This window comes from Erinaceus europaeus, chromosome 2 (genome assembly GCF_950295315.1).
Source record: "Erinaceus europaeus chromosome 2, mEriEur2.1, whole genome shotgun sequence".
In the NCBI taxonomy this organism is placed as follows: domain Eukaryota; kingdom Metazoa; phylum Chordata; class Mammalia; order Eulipotyphla; family Erinaceidae; genus Erinaceus; species Erinaceus europaeus.
This window is the reverse complement of record NC_080163.1, coordinates 139,389,340-139,409,932: the sequence shown is the minus strand read 5'-3', so window position 1 is coordinate 139,409,932 and position 20,593 is coordinate 139,389,340. Positions and strand designations below refer to the sequence as shown.

Genomic DNA, 20,593 nt, shown 5'->3' with positions numbered 1-20,593 from the left:
AATGGCTTACCTCTAGGGTCATAGAGGGCAGATTTGGGACTTCAGGGTTGGGGCTGGCCCTGATACTCCTGCAGACTGAGAGTGGGACCTGGAGGATCCCTGACTTCCAGAGTACACTAAGACTGGCAAGTCTCTGTTAGGGAAGGGCTCAGTGCCAGTGAAGATTGCAGGGCACAGGGCCCCCTAATGGTAGGCATAGCTTGACCCCATACTCACAGCCTTCCAGTCTGGGGCCAACCCCTCCTCTGCATGCAACAAATAATCGATGCGCCGGCCGTTGCCCTTTAGTAGATCCTTGCGCCCCTTCTGGCCTCCACCAGAGCTCTTGCTGGTGGGGTAGGCGAGGTATTCTCGACGGCCTTCCTCACTCTCCAAGATCCTGCTCACACAGGAAGGAAAGATGAGCGCCAGCCATGTGTCAGCCCAAAGTGAGAGCAGGTAAGAGCAAATTCCTGCCTTTAAAGTCTGTCTCCTCTGTGAGTTCCAATAAGAACTGAAATAGAGGCAAACTAAGTCTGAGCCTGCAAGTTCTTGCTGGGTGAGGCCAGTCCAGTCTGCCCAGGAATGTCCTATGTTAATCTTAAGCTGCCCAGCACTCTCGTTTTCCCTCCCTTTTTGAACTAAGATGTTGCCCGTGTCTGCAGCTTGGACCCAACACTACTCAAAGCCTGTGACTGAGTTGGATACTGAACATGTGCCCAAAACACAAACACCAGGGTTCTGCTGAGTCACTAGGGACGGGTGTTTAAGGTAACTTTGGCTTTTGTTGTGAACCCCAGGGACCCTTTTCTACTGGAAATTCCCAGAATGCCTCCGTGACTATTGTCATGGAGGATTAGGGGAGCCAGGAGAGTGGGGTATTAAAAAAAAGAACAGATAAAAAGACTTAAGTGCTGGTCCAGGCTCTATCTGGAGGGCAGGGTGTCTAAGTGGGGTGTCATGCCCAAATGCAGTCTTCTAACTTACTGGTCTGTGATTGGGGCTGTAAGACAGGCTGTGCTTTCATATTTTTACTTCTAGGTTTCCTCCAGGACCTGAGCACTAGTGGATCTTCACAGGTAACCCCCTTCCAGAGGGCAGTTGGGACAGGAGGTTTAGCCACTGGGAGACACTACACAGTCTTTCTGGTCAATTAATGTCTGGATAAGAGGAGGGGGCACCAGGCTGGAAAAGCCAGCAAATGAGGGTCCCTACAAGCTCTCAACCTTGAGATAAATACACTAGTAATATGCAGAACATCACTACATATCAGAAATATAATCCATTACTGTCCTTTGCCTTTGATAATTAATTCCAGCACCAGTGATCTAAGAGTTACTGAGTGCCATTTTTTAATCATCATCTCATAAGAAGATAATTTTCCCAGCATAGGATGATGTTTCAAATTTAGTCTATAATCTAATTAATTGGCTCAAATTAGCTGCAAGGAGCCATCACTGTGACTCTGTGCAATCTCAGGCTGTGAATTATAAATTGGTTCTGCTGTTGGCCTCTCAAATGTGTCCTTTATGAGAGTCTCACTAGTTTCAAGAATGAAGTTTGACTGAGATGGAACTGTCTTCTCTGAAAACGACAGGCTTGGTTAAGCTCCACTTTTAGTTAGATTTGCCTGATTGATGGCCACCGAGTGCTCTGTGCTCCCTGAAGCAGGTGCATCCCAGGTCTTATCTGCAGGGTTCTGGGCAGCCCTTGGCCTTATCCTGGGACTCCTTTTCCTATTCCTGGCAGGACCTCAAAGCAGGCAGGAGCCTGGATGCACCAAGACTTCGCAAAGTGAACCCAGACACTGGCTGTTGGTGCAGGAAATGCCACCTGGAGGCCTTATGGCTTCTTTGCAAAGCCAGCCCCTGGGATATGTCACTATGGCTTCCTTCCACCCCTAGTTTCTGTCCCTGACGCTCTCAAAGACTTCTTTCCTACACAGCCATATGTGCTCATATGCCCAGTGCACACTGGAGCAGGGGCATGCTTATCCCCTGGGTGCTGCTCAGCTTGGCCCAGCCCTGCAGACTGCAGCAGCAGGGGTACTAAGGTGCTTACTTTTGTAGATTGTCAGGGGTGGCCACATCCTCATCATAGAGGCCGTCGGTATCCAGCAGGGTACCTGGGGACAAGAAGTGAGAGCAGTCATTGTAGGCAGGACCCAGCTAGTTTTAAGGGCCATCTTCTTGGATGTATATGGGAAGGATGGCTGAGGGGCCTGTTGGTTTGTGTATCTGAGTGGACCCCTCAATGTCACCCCAATAGTTCAGTCTTAGAGGTAGGGTCTTGGACTCTTGCAGAAGCCTGTGCGGGAGCCAGCTTTGGTGCAGTGTTGGGTCTTAGCACAGTGGGCCCAGACTTCAGCAACACCCCTCCCGCCTGCCCCTGTCCCTTAGCTTACCTATGGCCCATGACTTCTCCTCCCCAGGCCCCAGGCGGCAGGGGTCCTTGTAGCGTGTAAACAGGGAGTGTTGCTGTTCCAGTTTGTCATCTGTGCAGGAAAGGAGGGAGTGGGTGCTGTGGGACTTATATGTCTGGCCCATTCTAGAGAACTGCCATGGTTGTTGTCAGTTAGTCTTACCAGATGCCAACAGGTCCCTGTCCTTTGGGTTGAGTCTGTGACCCCAGAAAGTGGGCCTAAGGTTTATCTGTCAGTGATTTTCTGTGTGCCTGAGAATGACCTCCACAATCCAATATTCAGCTTCCCTCTGTCTGAGGACACTGGTCTGTGGAGTGTCCCTCTTGAGCTCTAGTGGACAGTGATCTCATAGACTTTCCAGACTTTGTGACAAACTCTGGCCAGGACTGTGGTCCTCCCCAGCCTGGATGCTCAGATGAGTGAGGAGAGAACCTCACAAAGCTCAGAGGAGGTGACCCTGCCAGCTTATTGGGTCAGAAGGGCCTTTCTGAGATACCCCCATTCCTCCCAATGAAAGACAGGGCACTGGGTGGAATCTGACTGTAGGAACCCCCTCCTGTCAATCTATGTTTGCTGGGCCCCCACCCTGACTCAGAAAGGTTCCAGGGGACACTTAGCATTTGGCACTGGCATTAGGTAGGTGACTGTGAGGCGACGACAGGGCTGCAGTGGTCCATGGCAAGCACTGCCCTCCCACTCTCCTTAGCTGCTATCCCTGTCAAGGGACATCTCCTGGGTCATTACCAGTGAGGTAGCAACTGCCATCAGGAGTGGGCATTGCCCTGTGCTCCTGATAGGACCATTAAGTTTCCCAGTTTCACTTAGGGTTAGACCTTGCCTCATAGGTCCTTGTTCCCCCATCTTAAGTCTCTCCTGCTGGCTGTGGTCGGCATGGAAGAAGCACAGGAGTCAGCAGGCTGAGAGATTTCCTAGCACCCAGTTTCTCTGATCAAGAGAAATTCAGAATGGTCCCAATTCCCAGGAATGTCCAAAATCAGCCTACTATCTGATTCACAGATCAGTTATTTAAACCAATTATCTCAAATATCATGAGGATGAATTTCTTTTATTTATTGATTGATTCATGAGAAATAATAGGAGAGAGAGAGAAAGAACCAGATATCAACTCTTGTTACATGTGCTGCCGGGGATTGAACTCAGGACCTCATGCTTGAGAGTCCAATGCCTTGTCCACTGCACCACCTCCCGGATCACGAGAATGAATTTTGAGGCTGATGATTTTCTAGGGTTCAAATCCCTAAATCAGCTGCTTCCTGGCTTTGTGATTCTATAGACAAGTTAATCAACCTCTCTGGGTCTCTTCTATACCAGTGCCCACTCCTTGAGTTGTTATGAGACTTATATGAAGCAGCTGGTCCATGAATAGCCATTAAAATTATATCTGGTGCAGTGCAAGTTGAGTAAAGACTTAGTAAGATCCATCTGGTTTTAAAATTCCTCTCCTGAGATTATACCCCAAGGACTCCATAACACCCAACCAAAAAGAGGTGTGTACTCCTATGTTCATAGCAGCACAGTGCATAATAGCTAAAACCTGGAAGCAACCCAGGTGCCCAACAACAGATGAGTGGCTGAGAAAGCTATGGTGTATATATACACAATGGAATACTATACAGCTATCAAGAACAATGAACCCACCTTCTCTGACCCATCTTGGACAGAGCTAGAAGGAATTATGTTAAGTGAGCTAAGTCAGAAAGATAAAGATGAGTATGGGATGATCCCACTCATCAACAGAAGTTGAGAAAGAGGATCTGAAAGGGAAACTAAAAACAGGACCTGACTAAATTCAAAGTAGGGCACCAAAGTAAAAACCCTGTGGTGAGGGGTAGACATGCAGCTTCCTGGGCCGGTGGGGGGTGAGGGTGGGTGGGTGGGATGGGTCACAGTCTTTTGGTGGTGGGAATGGTGTTTATGTACACTCCTATTAAAGTGTAGTCATATAAATCACTAGTTAATTAATATGAGAGGGGGAAATTAATTGTATGTCTCGAAGTTTTTAAAACACAGACTGAGTCTTTTTAATATATAGGCTGTGTATTTGATATGCGGACTCTCAAAAGCCTAGACCAAGTAGATCAGAAGCAACCAATGGCACAGCTACATACAAGATACTGGGTACTGTACAGCAAACCCTAACAAAAGGACTTTTCAAAGTTAACCCAATTACCAAATAATGTGATGATAACATTAACTATCCATTGTCTTTTTGAACCCTAAGACAACAGGAACCTCACATCTCCACTAGAGAGCCTATATTTCCCCCAGTCCTGGAACCTTAGGACAGGGCCCACTTTCCCGCATGCCTCTCCCAATCCATATCAAATAAAATCGCATCTGCCAATCGCAACCTAATCAACGCAATGATTGCCACCTCAACATGCTTCAGCTCAGACTGTGTCCAGAGACTACACGTGTGGAATGACAACCCTTCAGCTTCATTACTCAGGTGAGACCTTTCCTTTCATAGTATTCTCTAATTCCATCCCAGGTGGAAAACAAAGTCCCAAAACCTAGATATAGACCAGTTTCTGTGAGAGAGAGCATATGTTCACACTTATCCATAAACTACTGCAAAATATATACCTGAAAGCAGAAGTACACTAGAGTTTGCAGTGAGTACCCCCCTAACACTTCCTCTCCACTATTCCAACCTTTGGGTCCATGATTGCTCAACAATTTGTTTGGCTTTGTATGTTAACTCTCTTTTCAGCTACCAGGTTCCAGATGCCATCAGGATGCCAGCCAGGCTTCCCTGGACTGAAGACCCCACCAATGTGCCCTGGAGCTCTGCTTCCCCAGAGACCCACCCTACTAGGGAAAGAGAGAGGCAGACAGGGAGTATGGACTGACCAGTCAACGCCCATGTTCAGTGGGGAAGCAATTACAGAAGCCAGACCTTCCACCTTCTGCAACCCACAAGGACCCTGGGTCCATGCTCCCAGAGGGATAGAGAATGGGAAAACTATCAGGATATGGAGATTGGGTGGTGGGAATTGTGTGGAGTTGTACCCCTCCTACCCTATGGTTTTGTTAATTTATCCTTTCTTAAATAAAAAATAAAAAAAGAAAAAAAATTAAAAAAAAAAAAGGCTTTGGGTCCCCCCCAGAGATCCTAGAGCACCTCTGTCTCCTACAAGGCAGCTTCTGAGCTTTCTAGGCAAAGCGTGGGCTCTTCCCATTCTAGGACTTCTTGGGGGCAGAGAAATCATTCTTGCTAATATCCCACCCACATGCTCACAAGAAGCAGGAAGTTCTTTGATCTGACAAATGCAAGTCTTACATACCTTGTGGGAAGCCCCTGCCCTCCCCATAGCCCACCCCAGTGGGGAGGAGCAAGTTCTCACCAGAGGAGCAGTTATCAAAGTTTAAATCTCCACAGATGACGTCAAACGCCACCAGCTCCTCGGGGTTGGCTGCGCTGGACGAGGAGGTAGATTTTCGGAAGTCAGCTAGCCAGTCCTGAAGCATGTCCAGCTGTTGACACCGGATGGCACTATCCTCTGCGGGACAGAACCACAGAGGCCAGATCATAAGCTGTGCTGAACCCTCATCAGACCCCAGATCCCAGCAGTGCCAGTCTCAACCCGTGGGGCAGAGTCCCCACGCATGACCAGTGGACTGTAGCACCCTACCCTACCTGGCGGGGCATGCAGGTGTGTGCAGGAGATGTACCCGACAATTCTTTGGTCCTGAGGTGTGCATCCCACCTGCACCTGTCAGGGAGGAGATAAGGTGTTTGTGACAAAGCAAAGAGATACTGGTGACCCCTACCAGGTCAAAACATCACAAGCCTGGTTCCTAGCTAGACTTGGACCCAGGTTGGAACAGCATGTCCTGCTTCTAGGAACTTCTGGTGTAGGAGACATACATGTAAAGAAACAACATCTTAAGGTACGGGTGAATAACACTGTCAGTTTGCATAGGCTTTACAGGAGCAGTCATGCAGAAATTGCCTCATATTTCTTCGCCATGCCCTGCCATCTCCTGGTGAGCGTGGTGTACATACGGATGGCCCTCAGATCCTTGCCCACTCTTGTCTGGTGGTTCTTTCTCTCTCCCTTGTTTGTGCCCTGGAGCCTGCCCCTCAGATCTAGTAGGATTCTCCTCTGCAGTGTGACCCATCTGTGAAGTTTGCCACTGCCCCTCTACTTTGAGAAGTCCTGTCCTTTTCTTTCTTTTGTCTGCCCCTTCTGATTTCATGATCAGTCACTTTATCTACTTTCTGGCCACAGTTCCTGTTTGTCTCCCATTCTTAGATGATAGTTTTAGCTTGTGTCCCATGGCACATGTGTCAGATCAGGCACCCCACAGCCTCCATCCTGAGCCTAGACCACCTTCCTTCACATTGGCCTTTTCATATCTTCATGCTCCACTCTCTCCAAACCTCAGTCCTCACCATACAGCTGACCTCCTTTACCAGAGACAAAGTCACTAGTGTGTGTGTGTGTGGCGGGGTGGGGGGGGGGGAGATGGGGGGGAGCTCTAGTCAGACTTCCAGCACAATATGCAGATGGTCCTGGCAGGCCTATTCTAAAGGTTGATGTAAAGAAAACTAGTATCTCTGGGTCTGATGGTGGTATACCCAGTAGAGTACACATGTTACTGTGCACAATAATCCAGGTTCAAGCTCCCAGTTCCTACCTGCAGCTTCACAGCTTCGCTAGTGATGAAGCAGTGCTGCAGGTGTCTCTACCTCCCTCTTTATCTCCTCCCTCACAATTTCTCTGTCTTTATAAAGAGAAGCGAAGAAGGCCTTGACTATCTTCCCCAAATGATAATTCATTCCAGATCAGGTTTCTGGGATGACAAGATTACAGAGTCTGGGAACTCTAAGGAGGGGATGAAGGCCCATTTTATTTTTCCCAGCATCTAAGGGGGATGATTCTAACTACTGAACAAAAGTCTATATAACCTGGACTTGAGGCTGTTATAAACCCTCATGCTTATCACTCACTTTTGTCTCTATAATAGACCCACATCTCGACCAAATAGTATCCCTACCCATGGAGTGGTTGAGGAAAACATATGATGTGCCCTGCTGCAAAAACATATTCTTAAAAGCACAATGCTCCTTAAAGTCACATGATGGCGCTTCTGCCCCTGTTTTTTAGACAATGGGTCTGTCCCCCTCACTATGGATATTCATGATAGGGGCATTTATGCTTAGTGCTTCATGGACACTGCTTTGCTACAGACTTACAACTATGACGATTACACTAAAATTACACCATAATTGGCTCATTGAGGTACATTCAAGTCACATCTGTGTGTTGCCCCAGCTCCTTACCCTACTCTGTGCTGCTTTTGGTGTTCCTGGTAACTTTGTCATCTGAAGCTTTTCATGCATCAGCCCTCACTCCCTCAGCACCTAGTGTTACTTGCCTGTGCTGAGTTCCAGGCAGGGCACAGGTACAGAAATGTACCACTGGGCTCTGTCACTCAGAACCCACCCAGTAGCAAGGCTGTGCCTGCCTCTTACTCCTCCCTTCACTCTTCAGTCTGACTTCTCCTTCAGTCCACCTGTGAGCTCTCTAAGACCCACTTTATTACGTGCAGGAACTTATTGATTCTTTGCTTGTGTCCTCAGAGCCACAGAGGCTTGTGTTTCTCTTGCAAAAACAAACAATCACACTGAGAGGTTGTGTCTTTGAGTCCTGGTGGGCAAAGACTGTCAATAGAAGAGGGGCCTAGAATTAGGCTGCCTCATATTTGAGGTCAAAGCAATTCCAGCTCTTTCTTCAGAACAAAAGGGAGCAGGAGAGAGTCGGGTGGTAGTGTAGCAGGTTAAGTGCTCGTGGCGCAAAGCGCAAGGACCAGAGGCTTAAGGATCCCAGTTCAAGCCTCGGACTCCCCACCTGCAGGGGCGTTGCTTCACAAGCGGTGAAGCAGGTCTGCAGGTATCTATCTATCTCTCTCCCTCTCTTTCTCTCCACTTCTCTTTGTCCTATCCAACAACAACAACAGTAACTAATAAAAAGAAACAACAAGGGCAACAAAAGGGAATAAATAAATAATTTTAAAAAAAAGGAGCAGGAAAGCACATTTCTTTTGAGGATCATTAGTGCCAGAGTCAACTGAAAGGGTTGAACAGGGCAGCCCTGCAAATGAAGGGGTAGCTTCTTTCCAGAACCCTGGATCCTTCCTGGAATAGCCTGGCTCCTAAAACCTAACACTCCATGCTGAAAAACAGGCATACTCTCAACATCAGAGATGAGCTGGGTCTGCTGAGTGCCCAGCACAACCATCTCTTACTTCAAACTGGAGAGACGGGCAATAAGATTCTTGCAGACAAAGACTGAGGAGCCCACCAAGGGGCATCTGATTTGTGTTGGGAAGCCCACCCAGCACAAAGGGGAAACCGATTTGAAGGGATATTGGTGTGTCAGGGGTGGTGGAGGAGCTGGAACAGACCCCAGAGCCCAGAGATGGTAGCAGCAGAAAGGGAGGTATAACAGGTCAGACCTGATGCAGAAATGATGAGCTGGAAAGGAAGCCAAAAGCACTGTTAGATAGATCAGAGAACTGGCAGTCTGGGCCTCACAGTGCAGTTAGAGATGAAAAGTAGAGCCAGAAGTGTCTGAAAAGTGGCATTAGAAGCCCAGATGGATTGGCTGGGATTCCTGGCATGGATGGGCATGGTGAAGGACCAGGTGAGCCCTCTGACTATGAGGGATGGTGGCGCCTGTGGCAAGGGCAGGCTTGGGCAGATGATGAATTCCTTCTGGCTCTGCTCAGGAGGCCTCCAGACACAAGAAGTGTGGGGGGGTATGCAGGGGAGAAAGCTGATGGGACAAACCTAGGGTTTGCACCAGGTGCAGAAACTATGGAATCACAGCAGGACAGGTACGTGCAACTGGGCCAGGATGGCCACTTGGAAATGAAGGGAGGTTGCTAAGTAGAGTCACCTCAGTTTAGTCTAAGGGCTAAGCAGTATATAATAGTCTCAGGATCACTAGATCTGCTGGGTGAGGAGCGAGAGGGCACAAACTGGCTTCTCTATGAAATATCTTGATTTTTAAATGTTAGTCAATACAAAGCATTTCTAGTAGCTTAAACCAAATTGAACATATCTGTAGACTAATTTTAGACTTAGGAGGTAGAGGGAGCATCAGCTTTAAAAGGCTAGAAAGACGAAAAAGGACCCAGGAGAAACAGGTAGAGGTGGGAGGGAAACCTGCATTGCAGGGGCTGTCCTAAGCAGACTATTAACCTTGGTAGGTACTGTGATTGGGGTGCTAGAACCAAAGGGGAGCGTATGGGGGGGGGGGTCTGGCCTCTCAAATCATCTGTAATAGAGCAGGTAGCAGCGAGGGGGACACTTTCCCACCCTGAGCCTGACAAGTCCCCTTCTTTCCTAGAGTCACTCTTGACTACTGAGACAGAAATATACACATGGAACAGAAGATTGATGAATTGCATGCCAGAATGGTAAGGCTGGCTCTAGTGTAAGAGTTCCCTTCAAGTTGAACATCTCAGGTTGTGAATGGAGTGTCAGGGACCCTAACTCTGGACCTGCTGAGTCACACAGAGCACTTGAGCACCCCAGAATGGGGGACATGGGCCCTGAGGTACTGGTCCCAGCTAACACAGAGAACTTTCCTGGATAGGTATGGCACTGTCAGTTAAGACCTTGCCATCCTGCATTCCTGCATTAGCCATACCAGCCACTCTCAACCCCACACAGTGACCCCTTCCCCCACCCCCTACTATCCCTACCCCATGCTTCTTGGGGCAACAGAGAAATCTTAGCGAAAGCAGGCCCCTGGGCACACCTCCCTGTTAAGAGTTCTACGTATTCATATTTAACATTAAAGAGAAAGAATGCACACCCACAGCAGCTGCTGCTTCCCGGGGGTGGGGGGCAGGTGGAAAGCTCTGTTTTGTATCAGCTAGCCAAATGATGCTTCAGAACACTCTGGGAGCCCCAAAAGTGGCTTTTGGATAGGGGACAAAAAGTCAGCACTCTATGTGTGTCAGGCTCAGTAGAAGATAATTTGTAATGACCAAATTACCATGGTCTAAAAACTCCTCCAATTGCATTCAAATTAGCAGAAATAATTATGATTCACTTTAATTAGTGACTATAGAAGCAGAGCCGTGGGCTGGTGGGCAGAGTGCCTGGCATGGCAGCTGCATGACAGCCAGGAGGGAGGGGGCGTCTTGGCCAGTGAGGCTGCAGGCCTGAGTCGGCTAGGAGGCTGGGGCCTGCCCTCTGAAACCCTTGGTCTCCCTGCTTTGTGTGTAAATATCTGCTCAATAAAGGAATGCCTGCACCACCACCCCCCGCCCCGCACCTCCTCCTGCCTCCCTCATCACCATCACCACTGCCCCCTTCAGCACCAGGCTTCACAGCTCATACTCAGTTACTCACACTTTATAGATGAGAAAATGGCAACTTGGAAATATAAGAATTTGTCCAAGATCCTCTAGCCTGGTCTGTCTGAACCCAGGGCCTTAGTTTTTGCCTCTCCATTATCAGTTCTTTTGTCCCTGAGCTAGGACCCTGCTGCTCCCAGCTCTATGAAAGGCCTTATTTGCCCTGAGTCCTCCATGTAGGTAAGGACCCCTGGCTGTAGTCTCCTAGGCCCACACACTCCCTAGTCGTGTGGCTCTGGGCCTGGCTGGCATGTGCTCCAGGCTGGCTCAGGCCTCCTACCTTGAGAAATAGTACTCCCTTTGAGGCCAGGCCATCAGCGCCACTCCCATTGGTGTAACAGTGATAGGCCACATCCATGATGGGGTAGCGGCTAGCAAAGAAGAGGCCGCTGTTGAGAAACTTGAAGTTGCAGCAGCCGCGGCAGCCATAAACCCCTACGTCATACAGGATATACTCAAAGTAGCCATGCAGTTGGTCTTTCAACTTAGCAGCTGCGCGCTTGTCAAACACCTCCTGCAGGCACAGGAAGTCCAGGTTGGCAGGGAAGAAGGCTGAGATTTCATGGTCAAAGGCTTCATCAGGGTGCCGCCTCTTGCGTGCAGCTGCCTTCTTCACCACTGAGGCCTTATAGGGGAGCTTGCTGTTGGTGGTGCTTGGCTCCCCACTGCCGCCACTGTCCCCTCCGGCCCGTGCCTTCACCAGGGACTCCCTGGAGGCTGAGGGGCTGCCCAGGCTTCCAGAATCCCCATCCTGCTGACTGTGGTTGGGTGTCTGGCCTCTAGAGCCCCCACTGGCTCCATTCCTGGCCTGATTCCCAGTGGGTGTGTCATCAGCTTCAGAGGGCTGGCCCCCTTCCTCGCCACTGATGTTTACAATGCAGGCATCCTCCAGACCACTGCCACTGTCAACTGGGTCCCCAGAGGCTGGGCCATTGGCAGCCTCCTCACTGGGGTGACGCCCACCATCACCCTTGTATTCCACAGAGGCTGTCCTCTTGATGCTCCCAGTGATGGCCCGGGCCACACCATCGCCACCCTGTGGTGACACCAGACTGCTGAAGCTGGCTGCACTGATGGATGTGTTGGTGGGTGAGTCTATGTAAATTTTGATCTGGGGCCGGCTGGCTCCATTGCGGATTCTCTGCCCGATCTCTTTGGCCCGTGCTTGAGTGTTAAAAACATTGTTTTGCCTGGCCAGAGAGTCAGGGAGGAGGCAGAGGTTGGCAGAGGCAAAGCAGAAGCTTTTGCCGGGCCCTGTGCCCTTCCATTCACTGAGCAGGGCCGCCCCATCCGCTGGACCCTTGTCCTCTAGGCAGGAGTAGATATAGGGCCGGCGGACCGACTGCAGGGGGGACCAGAAGAGGAACCCAAGAAAAGCGAAGGGCAAAGAGGCGACCAGGAGGGCCAGATAGACTGGCGTGAAGAGCACAGTGCAGAGCAGCTGGAGGTAGCACGGGTCGTCCGCCTGCTGACGTTTCTCATAGGTGGTGGGTGTGAAAGAGGCCACGAGCCGGTCCAGCAGCCAGTAGCACGGGAAGATAAGGGCCCAGGACACGGCGTGCAGGGCGGACAGACAGCTGTTGGGAAAGGGGGCCGTGTACAAAACCATCGCAGCTTGCTGGGCGCCACAGAGGCCCTACTACATGGTGTCCGTGGTGGCACAGGCACGTTCCTGGGTGGGGGCAGGTGAGCGGGAGGGAGCAGCTGGAGGAGGGTCACCTCCTGGTGAGATGCGACTCTGGATAGTCAATGGTTAGTATCTGGCAGATGGTCATGATTCACCTCAGTGGGCCATGCTGGGCCACCAAGGCCAGATGGAGAACCTGCAAGACAGAAAACAAGGGGATTTTTATTCATCTTTTGGGAGTAGGTGGGTTCTAGGGCCATTGTCCCTGTTCCATCAGTTCCTGCTTTCTCTGAGAAGCAGGAGCTGTGCCAGTATACTTTGTGTATGCTTAGTTCTGTTGCAGCAAGCAGCTTGGTGATGTGCTTGACTAGCTCAGCCTCTTGACTTCATAGCCTAATTGCTTGAAAAGTGGCCCAGGACAGCCATGTGGATGCTTGGGAGACAGACCAGGATCCTAGAGGACCTAGAGTTGCTGGAAGCCCTTTGAGAGCTAGGGATGAAGGCTGCGACCCAGGAGGTAGGTAGCACAGTGGGTGAAACACTGGACTCACAAACATGAGCCCTACCATTGTATGTGCCAGAGTGATGGTCTAGTTCTTTTTCCAATAAATAAATAAATAAATAAATAAATTAGGGCCCAGTGGTGGTACACCTGCTTGGGCTCACACATTACAATGTGCAAGGATGGGAGCCAGGCAGTGGCACAGTGGCTTAAGCGCACATGGCACAAAGCACAAGGACCGGCGTAAAGATCCTGGTTCAAGCCCCCGGCTCCCCACCTGCAGGGGAGTCGCTTCACAGGCGGTGAAGCAGGTCTGCAGTGTCTATCTTTCTCTCCCCCTCTCTGTCTTCCCCTCCTCTCTCCATTTCTCTCTGTCCTATCCAACAACAATGATAGCAATAACAATAATAACTACAACAATGACGATAAACAACAAGGGCAACAAAAGGGAAAAAATAAAAATAAAAAAAAAAATTAAATAAATAAATAAGAAACAATGTGCAAGGACCCAGATTTAAGCCCCTGGTCCCTGTAGAGGGCAAGCTTCTCTGGTGGTGAAGCAGTGCTGCAAGTGTCTCTTTTTCTCCCTCTCTATCTCCCCTCCCTTCTCAATCTCTTTCAGGCCTGTCAAATAAATATTAAAAGTAAACAGATCTCTAAAGAGAGAGGGAGAGAGGCTGAATCCAAGTAGCTACAGAGACAGCTGCCTGTCAGAGTGCTTGCAAGGCAGAACAGAGAAAACAAACCTCAGGGCAAAGGAGTCCTAAAGTGCTAGAACAGAGGATGGTGTGACTGGCAAGATTCCAAGGGAAGGACCTCCCTCACTACCAGTCTCATGCTGTTCTCTCCTGCAGCACCAGAGCACCCTTTGGGATGCTACCCTGGTGCCCCTTCCAGATCCAACCCCTGCACACAGAAACTCCCATCATACAAAGAAACAAGGATATCCTGAGTCTTACCAGCTTCTAGAACAGTTACCAGCCACAGAATGACTTTGGAAGGCACTCCTTGGGACTTCCAGGCCTGACCTAAGTTTTCACCCTCTCCTCTCTTCGAGATGCAGCCTCAGGCTCACAGCTGAGGTCCACCAGGGTTCCACTTTCAGACTTTCTGGGAACCGTAGTGGTTTTCAGAGTGGGTCCCAGGGCCCTACCCAGGAGAGGCTGCCAGGTGCATTTATTGCACTGAATGTAAAATCAATAAAGATGAGAGTCTGGAGTATTTACCCAGCCTCCAGGGACCATGGCGATCACTCTGTGGCGAAGCTTGTATAAACATAATCCGGAGTTCTAGTTTCAATCTGAGGGTGGCTCATATTCAGCTTGCTGACCCAACCCAGTTTCTGCCCTAAAACCAATGGGGTCCCTGCTCATGATGCCCCCCCTGACCCCACACTTTGCCATTTGCATCCTTAGCTACCCTTGTTGAGACCTAGGTGTTAAATGTGTCCTGTCTCCTCCAGTCCAACATTCCCTTCTCCCCATTCAAGTCCTTGGAGCTCCTGTGCTGGTCACACTTCCCCCATTTTCTCAACCATCTTCTGCATTGGCTCAGTCGCCACTCTTTGACTGGAGGAATGCAGCCTAATCTGACCCAAAGGCCTCAGCCCCCCTCCCCACACCACCCTAGTCCCACCTAGGCCTGGCATATTCCTCACCAGGAGTCCTGTTTCCTAGCCAGGTCTGGTTGTCTGCTGTCCCACCCATTTTGTGCCTTCTTCCTACTCGTAGATGTAAATTCCTGTCCCTGCCCTATTATTTCCTATCATCTGTTCCTTGTTTTTAAGACTTAACTTGAAAATCACCTCAGAGAGGACCTTCTGTCTGCCCCTTGTTCAGGTGGCTCCACTGGACACTTTGATCCACTGTGCAAAGCCTGGGTTCTGCAGTTCTAGAGCATAAGTGATCACTGAACATCACCACACCCCCCAGCAGATAGAGGGCTTCTTGAAAAGGGGCTACATAGGGGGCCAGGTGGTAGCACAGCGGGTTAAATGCACATAGTGTAAAGTGCAAGGACGACCGGGCTAAGTGCACATAGTGTAAAGTGCAAGGACGACCAGTGTTTGAACCCCTGGCTCCCCACCTGCATGGGTGGGGAGAGGTTGCTTCACAGGCGGTGAAGCAGGTCTGCAGGTGTCTAGCTCTCTCTCCCCCCCTCTGTCTTCCTGGCCTCTCTCCATTTTTCTCCTAGCCAACAATGACAGCAATAACAACAACAACAACAATAAACAGCAAGGGCAACAAAAGGGAAAAAATAGCCTCCAGGAGCAGTGGATTCATTGTGGATTCAGGCACTGAGTCCCAGTGATAACCCTGAAGGCAAAAAAAAAAAAAAAGAAAGAAAAGGGGCTACACTGAGGATCCCTGGGCTGCACCAGAAGGAAGTGGGTGAGTAAACAAGAGGTGGATGTGTACTGTCTCCAGGCTCTGTGTTGTGAGGGGATTTCTGTGATGGGCTTCCCCTCCATCTCTTAGCTGAGTGGGGAGGTTGGGGTGTTCACTTGGACAGGGGCCTAATTGTAAACCTAAGCTGCAGACTGCATAGATTCTGGTCAAGTTTTTTACAAGGATTTTACTTTCTTCAGGGAAACTTCTTTGATGTGAACATTGGAGTTTACAGTTAGGAGACACTGGTGTGTCATGGGAAATTGTTCCTTGGAAAGTTCTTCCTGTATCCTACCCCAGACTGCTGTGACCCCCAAAATATTCTCTTTGTGCTGTCATCCTGCCAGACCTGGAGTTTCTTGATAGCTGAGTCCCAGATGGTCTGTGAATTCCATTAGGACCCATGTTGGTTGCATGGCTTAGCTCAGGCTGTGGCCCAGCAAATGTGTGTGTGTGTGGTGGGGGGGAGGGGGGTAAGAACAAACAAGGGCCCTGCTGTCTCAAGGGAGCTGGGAGTCGGCAGGACTATTCAACTTTGGGAGCACTATGACACAGGTCAGGAGTCAGGGAGTCCTGCTATAAGGACAGTTTTGGGGAAAGGACTTGGTAGGAGAGCATGTATCCTGTTCACACAGTGCTGCCTTCCAAGCAGAACTGACTGAAATCTAGGGTGGCCTGAGCTCTCTTAAGCATCAGTGGTATATACATGGGACTCCCCAACCCTGGTCAGTCAAGTTTGGGATCTGTTATTAGCTGTGACAGAGCTAAGAGGGGAGGGGAGAGGTGTCCCTCTTCAGTTGTACTGTGTCCCCATCAGTCAGTCCTACCGTCTTACAAGTCTTCTAGGCATATGCCTTTCCCATCCACACCTTCAGTGGCCAAACCTGATCTTCCTGCTGACACTGGACCTCACTCCAAGAATGTGTGTGGTCCCTATGCAGATATCCATGAGTTTTAGGTAGTCAGAAGTCCAGGGGGTCAGTAGGTAATTGGAGTTCACTGTGATGATCCTGTAACACATAGCAGATCTGAGCAGCCAGCCTTGCCTGCCTGCTACCCTAACCTTTTGAGACTGACTACTCTGGGTCCACCTGTTCAGACTTCTCACCTGCCTCTGCCCCCACCTTCAGTGCCCTTGGACAGAGGCTTCTCCAAGCGCTCCCTGTGTAGTCCCTGCAGTGAAAAGCTGCTGACGCAGTTGACACAAAAGGGATTGCTACCAGTGGAGCGGGATTCTAAAGCTCTGTGGTTAATTATTTTGTCTCAGTGAAATGAAAGAAGGGTAAACAAACAACAACACATTAATTAGTCTGAGCTACACTTTCTCCACAGAAGAGGAGAGTGAAAGTTAAACTGCAGAGCTGGTGACTTCTCAGAGAAGCCCTAGCAGTGTTGGAGAGATGGGGCACACAGCATCCATTTTGTGCCCCTGTGTAACCTGCATCCCTGCAGTGGGGCAGGGCATCATGGGTGGGATACACAGGTCCTGTCATCAGCAAAGAGTGCCTTCTTCTCTTGCTCTTTGTTTCATGTCCTAGGCCTGGTACCTTAGCCATATGAAGCCCACCATGGCCATCTCTGCTGGGACTGGCAGGTCCCGCAAAGGCCACCTGTGCTCAGCTGGTGCCACTTTACCTTCCAAGCTGGTTTGCTTTTTCTCAACCTACTGAATAAAAGATAATTAGTTACCCCTGGGCTTGCCCCCTTTGTGAATCCTATTATTTGATTCATGGGTATGCTAGAGATGCCCTAATCTCAAGGTCTCCAGAGCTGGACTGGAGTTCCAGACATCGTGGAGATGTCAGGTCACTCTTGAACACTGAGGCCAGAGTGAGGTCACTGCTAGGGGGTCAGTACTCTCACAGATAGCTCTTGAGATTCAACTTCTCTTTATTTATTTATTTATTTTTAAAAAGAATTTATTTATTTATTTATTCATGAGATAGATAGGCAGAGAGAGAAAGAACCAGGTGTCACTCTGGTACATGTGCTGCCAGGGATTGAACTCAGGACTTCATGGTTGAGAATCCAGTGCTTTATCCACTGCGCCACCTCCCGGACCACAGGATTCAACTTCTCTATTCTAGGAGTGGAGACCCCAGCCTCAGGTCCTCATCTATGCCACACTGCTTAGTGGGCTTGGCAGTGAGGCTGACCTAAATGAAATCTTGGCACTGTGTTGTTATATGTGATGAAGGACAGCAGCTACTCTTGTAAGTTGCTGCTGATCTGCAGTGAACTGCTGATACCTAGACAGCTGGTTGCTAACATGTGACTTACAGCTGTCACAGCATGCAAGAAGCCAAATTTTCCCAGAAGCCTGAACTAAACCAAAGCACCTCTCCTAGAACACTGCTATCAGGGGCATAGGAGACAACAGATCTGCTATTCCTAGGGGAAGGTTATCTCAGGTAAACAGCCTGACCAGGCTTGGTCCTATTTGGGGTTGGATGTTCCCCAATTACCTTGGACAAACTTCAGTGAACAGGACCTCTGCTATTGGATACCAAGTAACACTGGCACCAAGACAGCCACCTCACTTCCCATCTTCCTAGGAAATGGACCTGGAAGGAGTTCTGGTACACATGACCCACTGCACAGAGACCCATGGGGTCTGAGGTAGACACTGACTTTGAGTTTCTACTTCTGTGGGAGACTGAGCAAACCAGACTAGTTCTGCTGACTAAGGCAAGCTGGCCCCTCTGAGGAAGCCCAGACCATTTTTAGGACTCTCTGAGCTTTAGGGAACTTCTGGGAAGTTGAGGGCCAGGAGTTGTCCCTTGTTGGGGCCAAGATGAGCCATGTATTTCCTTATTGGTCTTTCCTTCTCTCCTCATGATTGCTGAGCCTTCTCTTTCCAGCAGCAGGGCTGGGAGTGCTGGAGCAGAGGGACTTACTATCTATACTCTTTTTGTCCATAGGCATATGTCTAAAACTGGAGCTGGGCCAAGCTTCTGGTTTCCGCCCGAGGAAAGGCCCAGAGAATTGCTCCAATCCAATTACCCAAATGTACTTGCATCGTTCTGCAGCACCCAGATCAGCCGGCCCATTTCTGCCCGGATGACTGCTGTGGAGGGGTTGGCATGGCAACATGAGCTCAGAGCTGCTGAAACTTGGAGTCAACTCATCAAGGGGAGGATGGCGAGAGAAAGACTGAAAAGAATGACTTTCTGAGTGATGCAAGCCAAACAGATCCAGATGAACCCCTGAAAGCCACATCCTAGAAGCAGAGTTGGGGTGTACAGTCTCAATTATCCCCACAAACCATGTCTGCCAGGTAAAGCCTTCCTGTCCAGCACGTCTGACCAGGTAGGTAGATGTTTGCACATCAGGCTCCCACCTGCAATACAGGAGCTCCTTGGCCTGAATCCTTGCTTGCTTTGTGTCTCCGCTATGGCAGACAGGCTTTTGTCTATACCACTTCCATACAAGGGGTGGGCAGTGAGCCCCACCTGGCCTGTGGGCACCTGACAGAATGGTCACAGACCTGAGCTCTCCTAGGGCTCTTGTTGAACCTGCATTCTCTTTGACATGGAAACACTAAGAGCCTGAGGCCAACTCAGAGGAAAACAGACCTTAGGCCTATAAGGAAAGAGGCCAAGTCCCTATGCCTGAAGGCAAAACAACCCCCAGACTTTCTAATTAATCAGGCAGTAAATCACTTTTCTCTGCCTGAGTCACTCTGAGTTTCTTTCACTTGCCACCAAAGGGATCTTGTCAAATCTATGATGTGATCTTTCTAAAACTCAGGTCTTTTCAGGTCCTCTCCTGGACAAACCTCCTGGTGGCACTGCCTGGCTTACCTACTGGGCAAAATAGGGCCTGCTCCTGAGTCTTTAAAGACCTTGAGGCCTGGTGTCTGTCACTTGTGTCTGATGAACACCCCACCCCCACCCTGAGACAGCTGTGCAGGTGTTAGGAGCATAAACTCCAGTCAAGATGTGCTGGATTCAGACTCTCCTGTGGACATTGGTCATGTTGCTTAACACTGATGCTTAGTTTCCTCATTTTGGCTAAGCATAGGTAACATTATCTCAGGGTGGCTGTGTGATAGCGCTTGGTGTGATGCCTGCCATATGGCCAGTAGCATTATTTAAAAAAAATTATTTATTTATTCCCTTTTGTTGCCCTTGTTGTTTTATTATTGTAGTTGTTATTGTTGTTATTGATGTCGTCATTGTTGGATAGGACAGAGAGAAATGGAGAGAGGAGGGGAAGACAGAGAGGGAGAGAGAAAGACAGACACCTGCAGACCTGCTTCACCGCCCGTGAAGCAATTCCCCTGCAGGTGGGACGCCGGAGGCTCGAACCGGGATCCTTACGTCAGTCCTTGTGCTTTGCGCCACCTGCGCTTAACTCACTGTGCTACTGCCCAACTCCCAGTAGCATTATTTTTATTAATACTACTCCTAATTTCTTTGCTGCAAAGGTCCTCAAGATAAAAATGGAGCTTTCAGAGTCTTTTCCTTGTGTGGTTGGGTGCTCGACAAGGAGGCTGGTGCCCTACCATCCCAAACAAGGGGCAAGGATTGCTGGGCCCTCTGCATCCTGGCAGACTGGAGACCTGTGGGCTGGGTGTGTGAGCCCCAGCCACAGGACTCTGCAGGAGCCAGCCAGGTGCAGGCAGAGGGGCCATAAAATTTTCAAAAGAAACTTTCCATGAGAGCTATTAATGCATCATGTGGTTTCTGAGAATAGGAACAGGCTGCAAGCAGCTCCGTGGCACACCTTCAATCAGCCAGCGTAGGCATTTCTGTGTCAAAACTCAGAAAGCCCAGATGAAGCTGTGTTTTGCATGACTAGAAAACAAATCTTAGGCCAGGTTGGAGGTGCATATGCCTGGGGTGCTTGCACCAAGCTACTGTTTAAAATAACAGTGCACCTGGGTTCAAGACATGGGACAGGTGCCTTGAGAGTGTGGGTGTTGTCACAGGAGAAGCTGGATTGGAAGATCTGAGTATATAACCCTCTGCTGCCTGCCATTTTAGAATCACCTTATAGTGACCACAGAGATGGCCATGAAGGAGAAGGCACAAAAGTCCACACCTGGACCATCCTGAGAGGTATCTTCTCTCACTTCCATGGTCATTATATTATGCTCCATAATTTATCTGCTTCCAGCTCCATCTGCCTAGAATCAATCTCTTGGAAACTCAAGCCCACAGTTGTTGGTATAGGTCAGACAAAATTTTCTTGGTAGCAGGTGACAGAAACCCAACTCAAATGACTAGACCAGAGAAAAGGATGACTTGCTAACTCATTAATTAGAAAGTGTG

The 20,593-nt window shown here is 49.5% G+C and overlaps 1 protein-coding gene across 10 annotated transcripts in view; it reads right to left on the bottom strand.

Moving 5' to 3' along the window:
* Positions 1 to 20,593, bottom strand: part of SMPD3 (sphingomyelin phosphodiesterase 3) — a 108,319-nt gene that overhangs the window by 2,846 nt on the left and 84,880 nt on the right. For 6 of the 10 annotated variants that reach the window (XM_060185270.1, XM_007517699.3, XM_060185265.1 and 3 more), the window contains 6 exons: positions 11,082 to 12,624; positions 6,063 to 6,138; positions 5,770 to 5,925; positions 2,384 to 2,473; positions 2,041 to 2,104; positions 217 to 379 (listed from right to left, as the gene is read on the bottom strand). In XM_060185270.1, coding sequence (XP_060041253.1) covers positions 217 to 379; positions 2,041 to 2,104; positions 2,384 to 2,473; positions 5,770 to 5,925; positions 6,063 to 6,138; positions 11,082 to 12,410 — 1,878 coding nt within the window. In that variant the 5' untranslated portion in view covers positions 12,411 to 12,624. Of the gene's footprint in view, positions 1 to 216; positions 380 to 2,040; positions 2,105 to 2,383; positions 2,474 to 5,769; positions 5,926 to 6,062; positions 6,139 to 11,081; positions 12,625 to 16,186; positions 16,328 to 20,593 lie in introns of all 10 variants that reach the window. The other 4 variants (XM_060185266.1, XM_060185271.1, XM_060185272.1 and 1 more) reach the window with 2 other exon arrangements.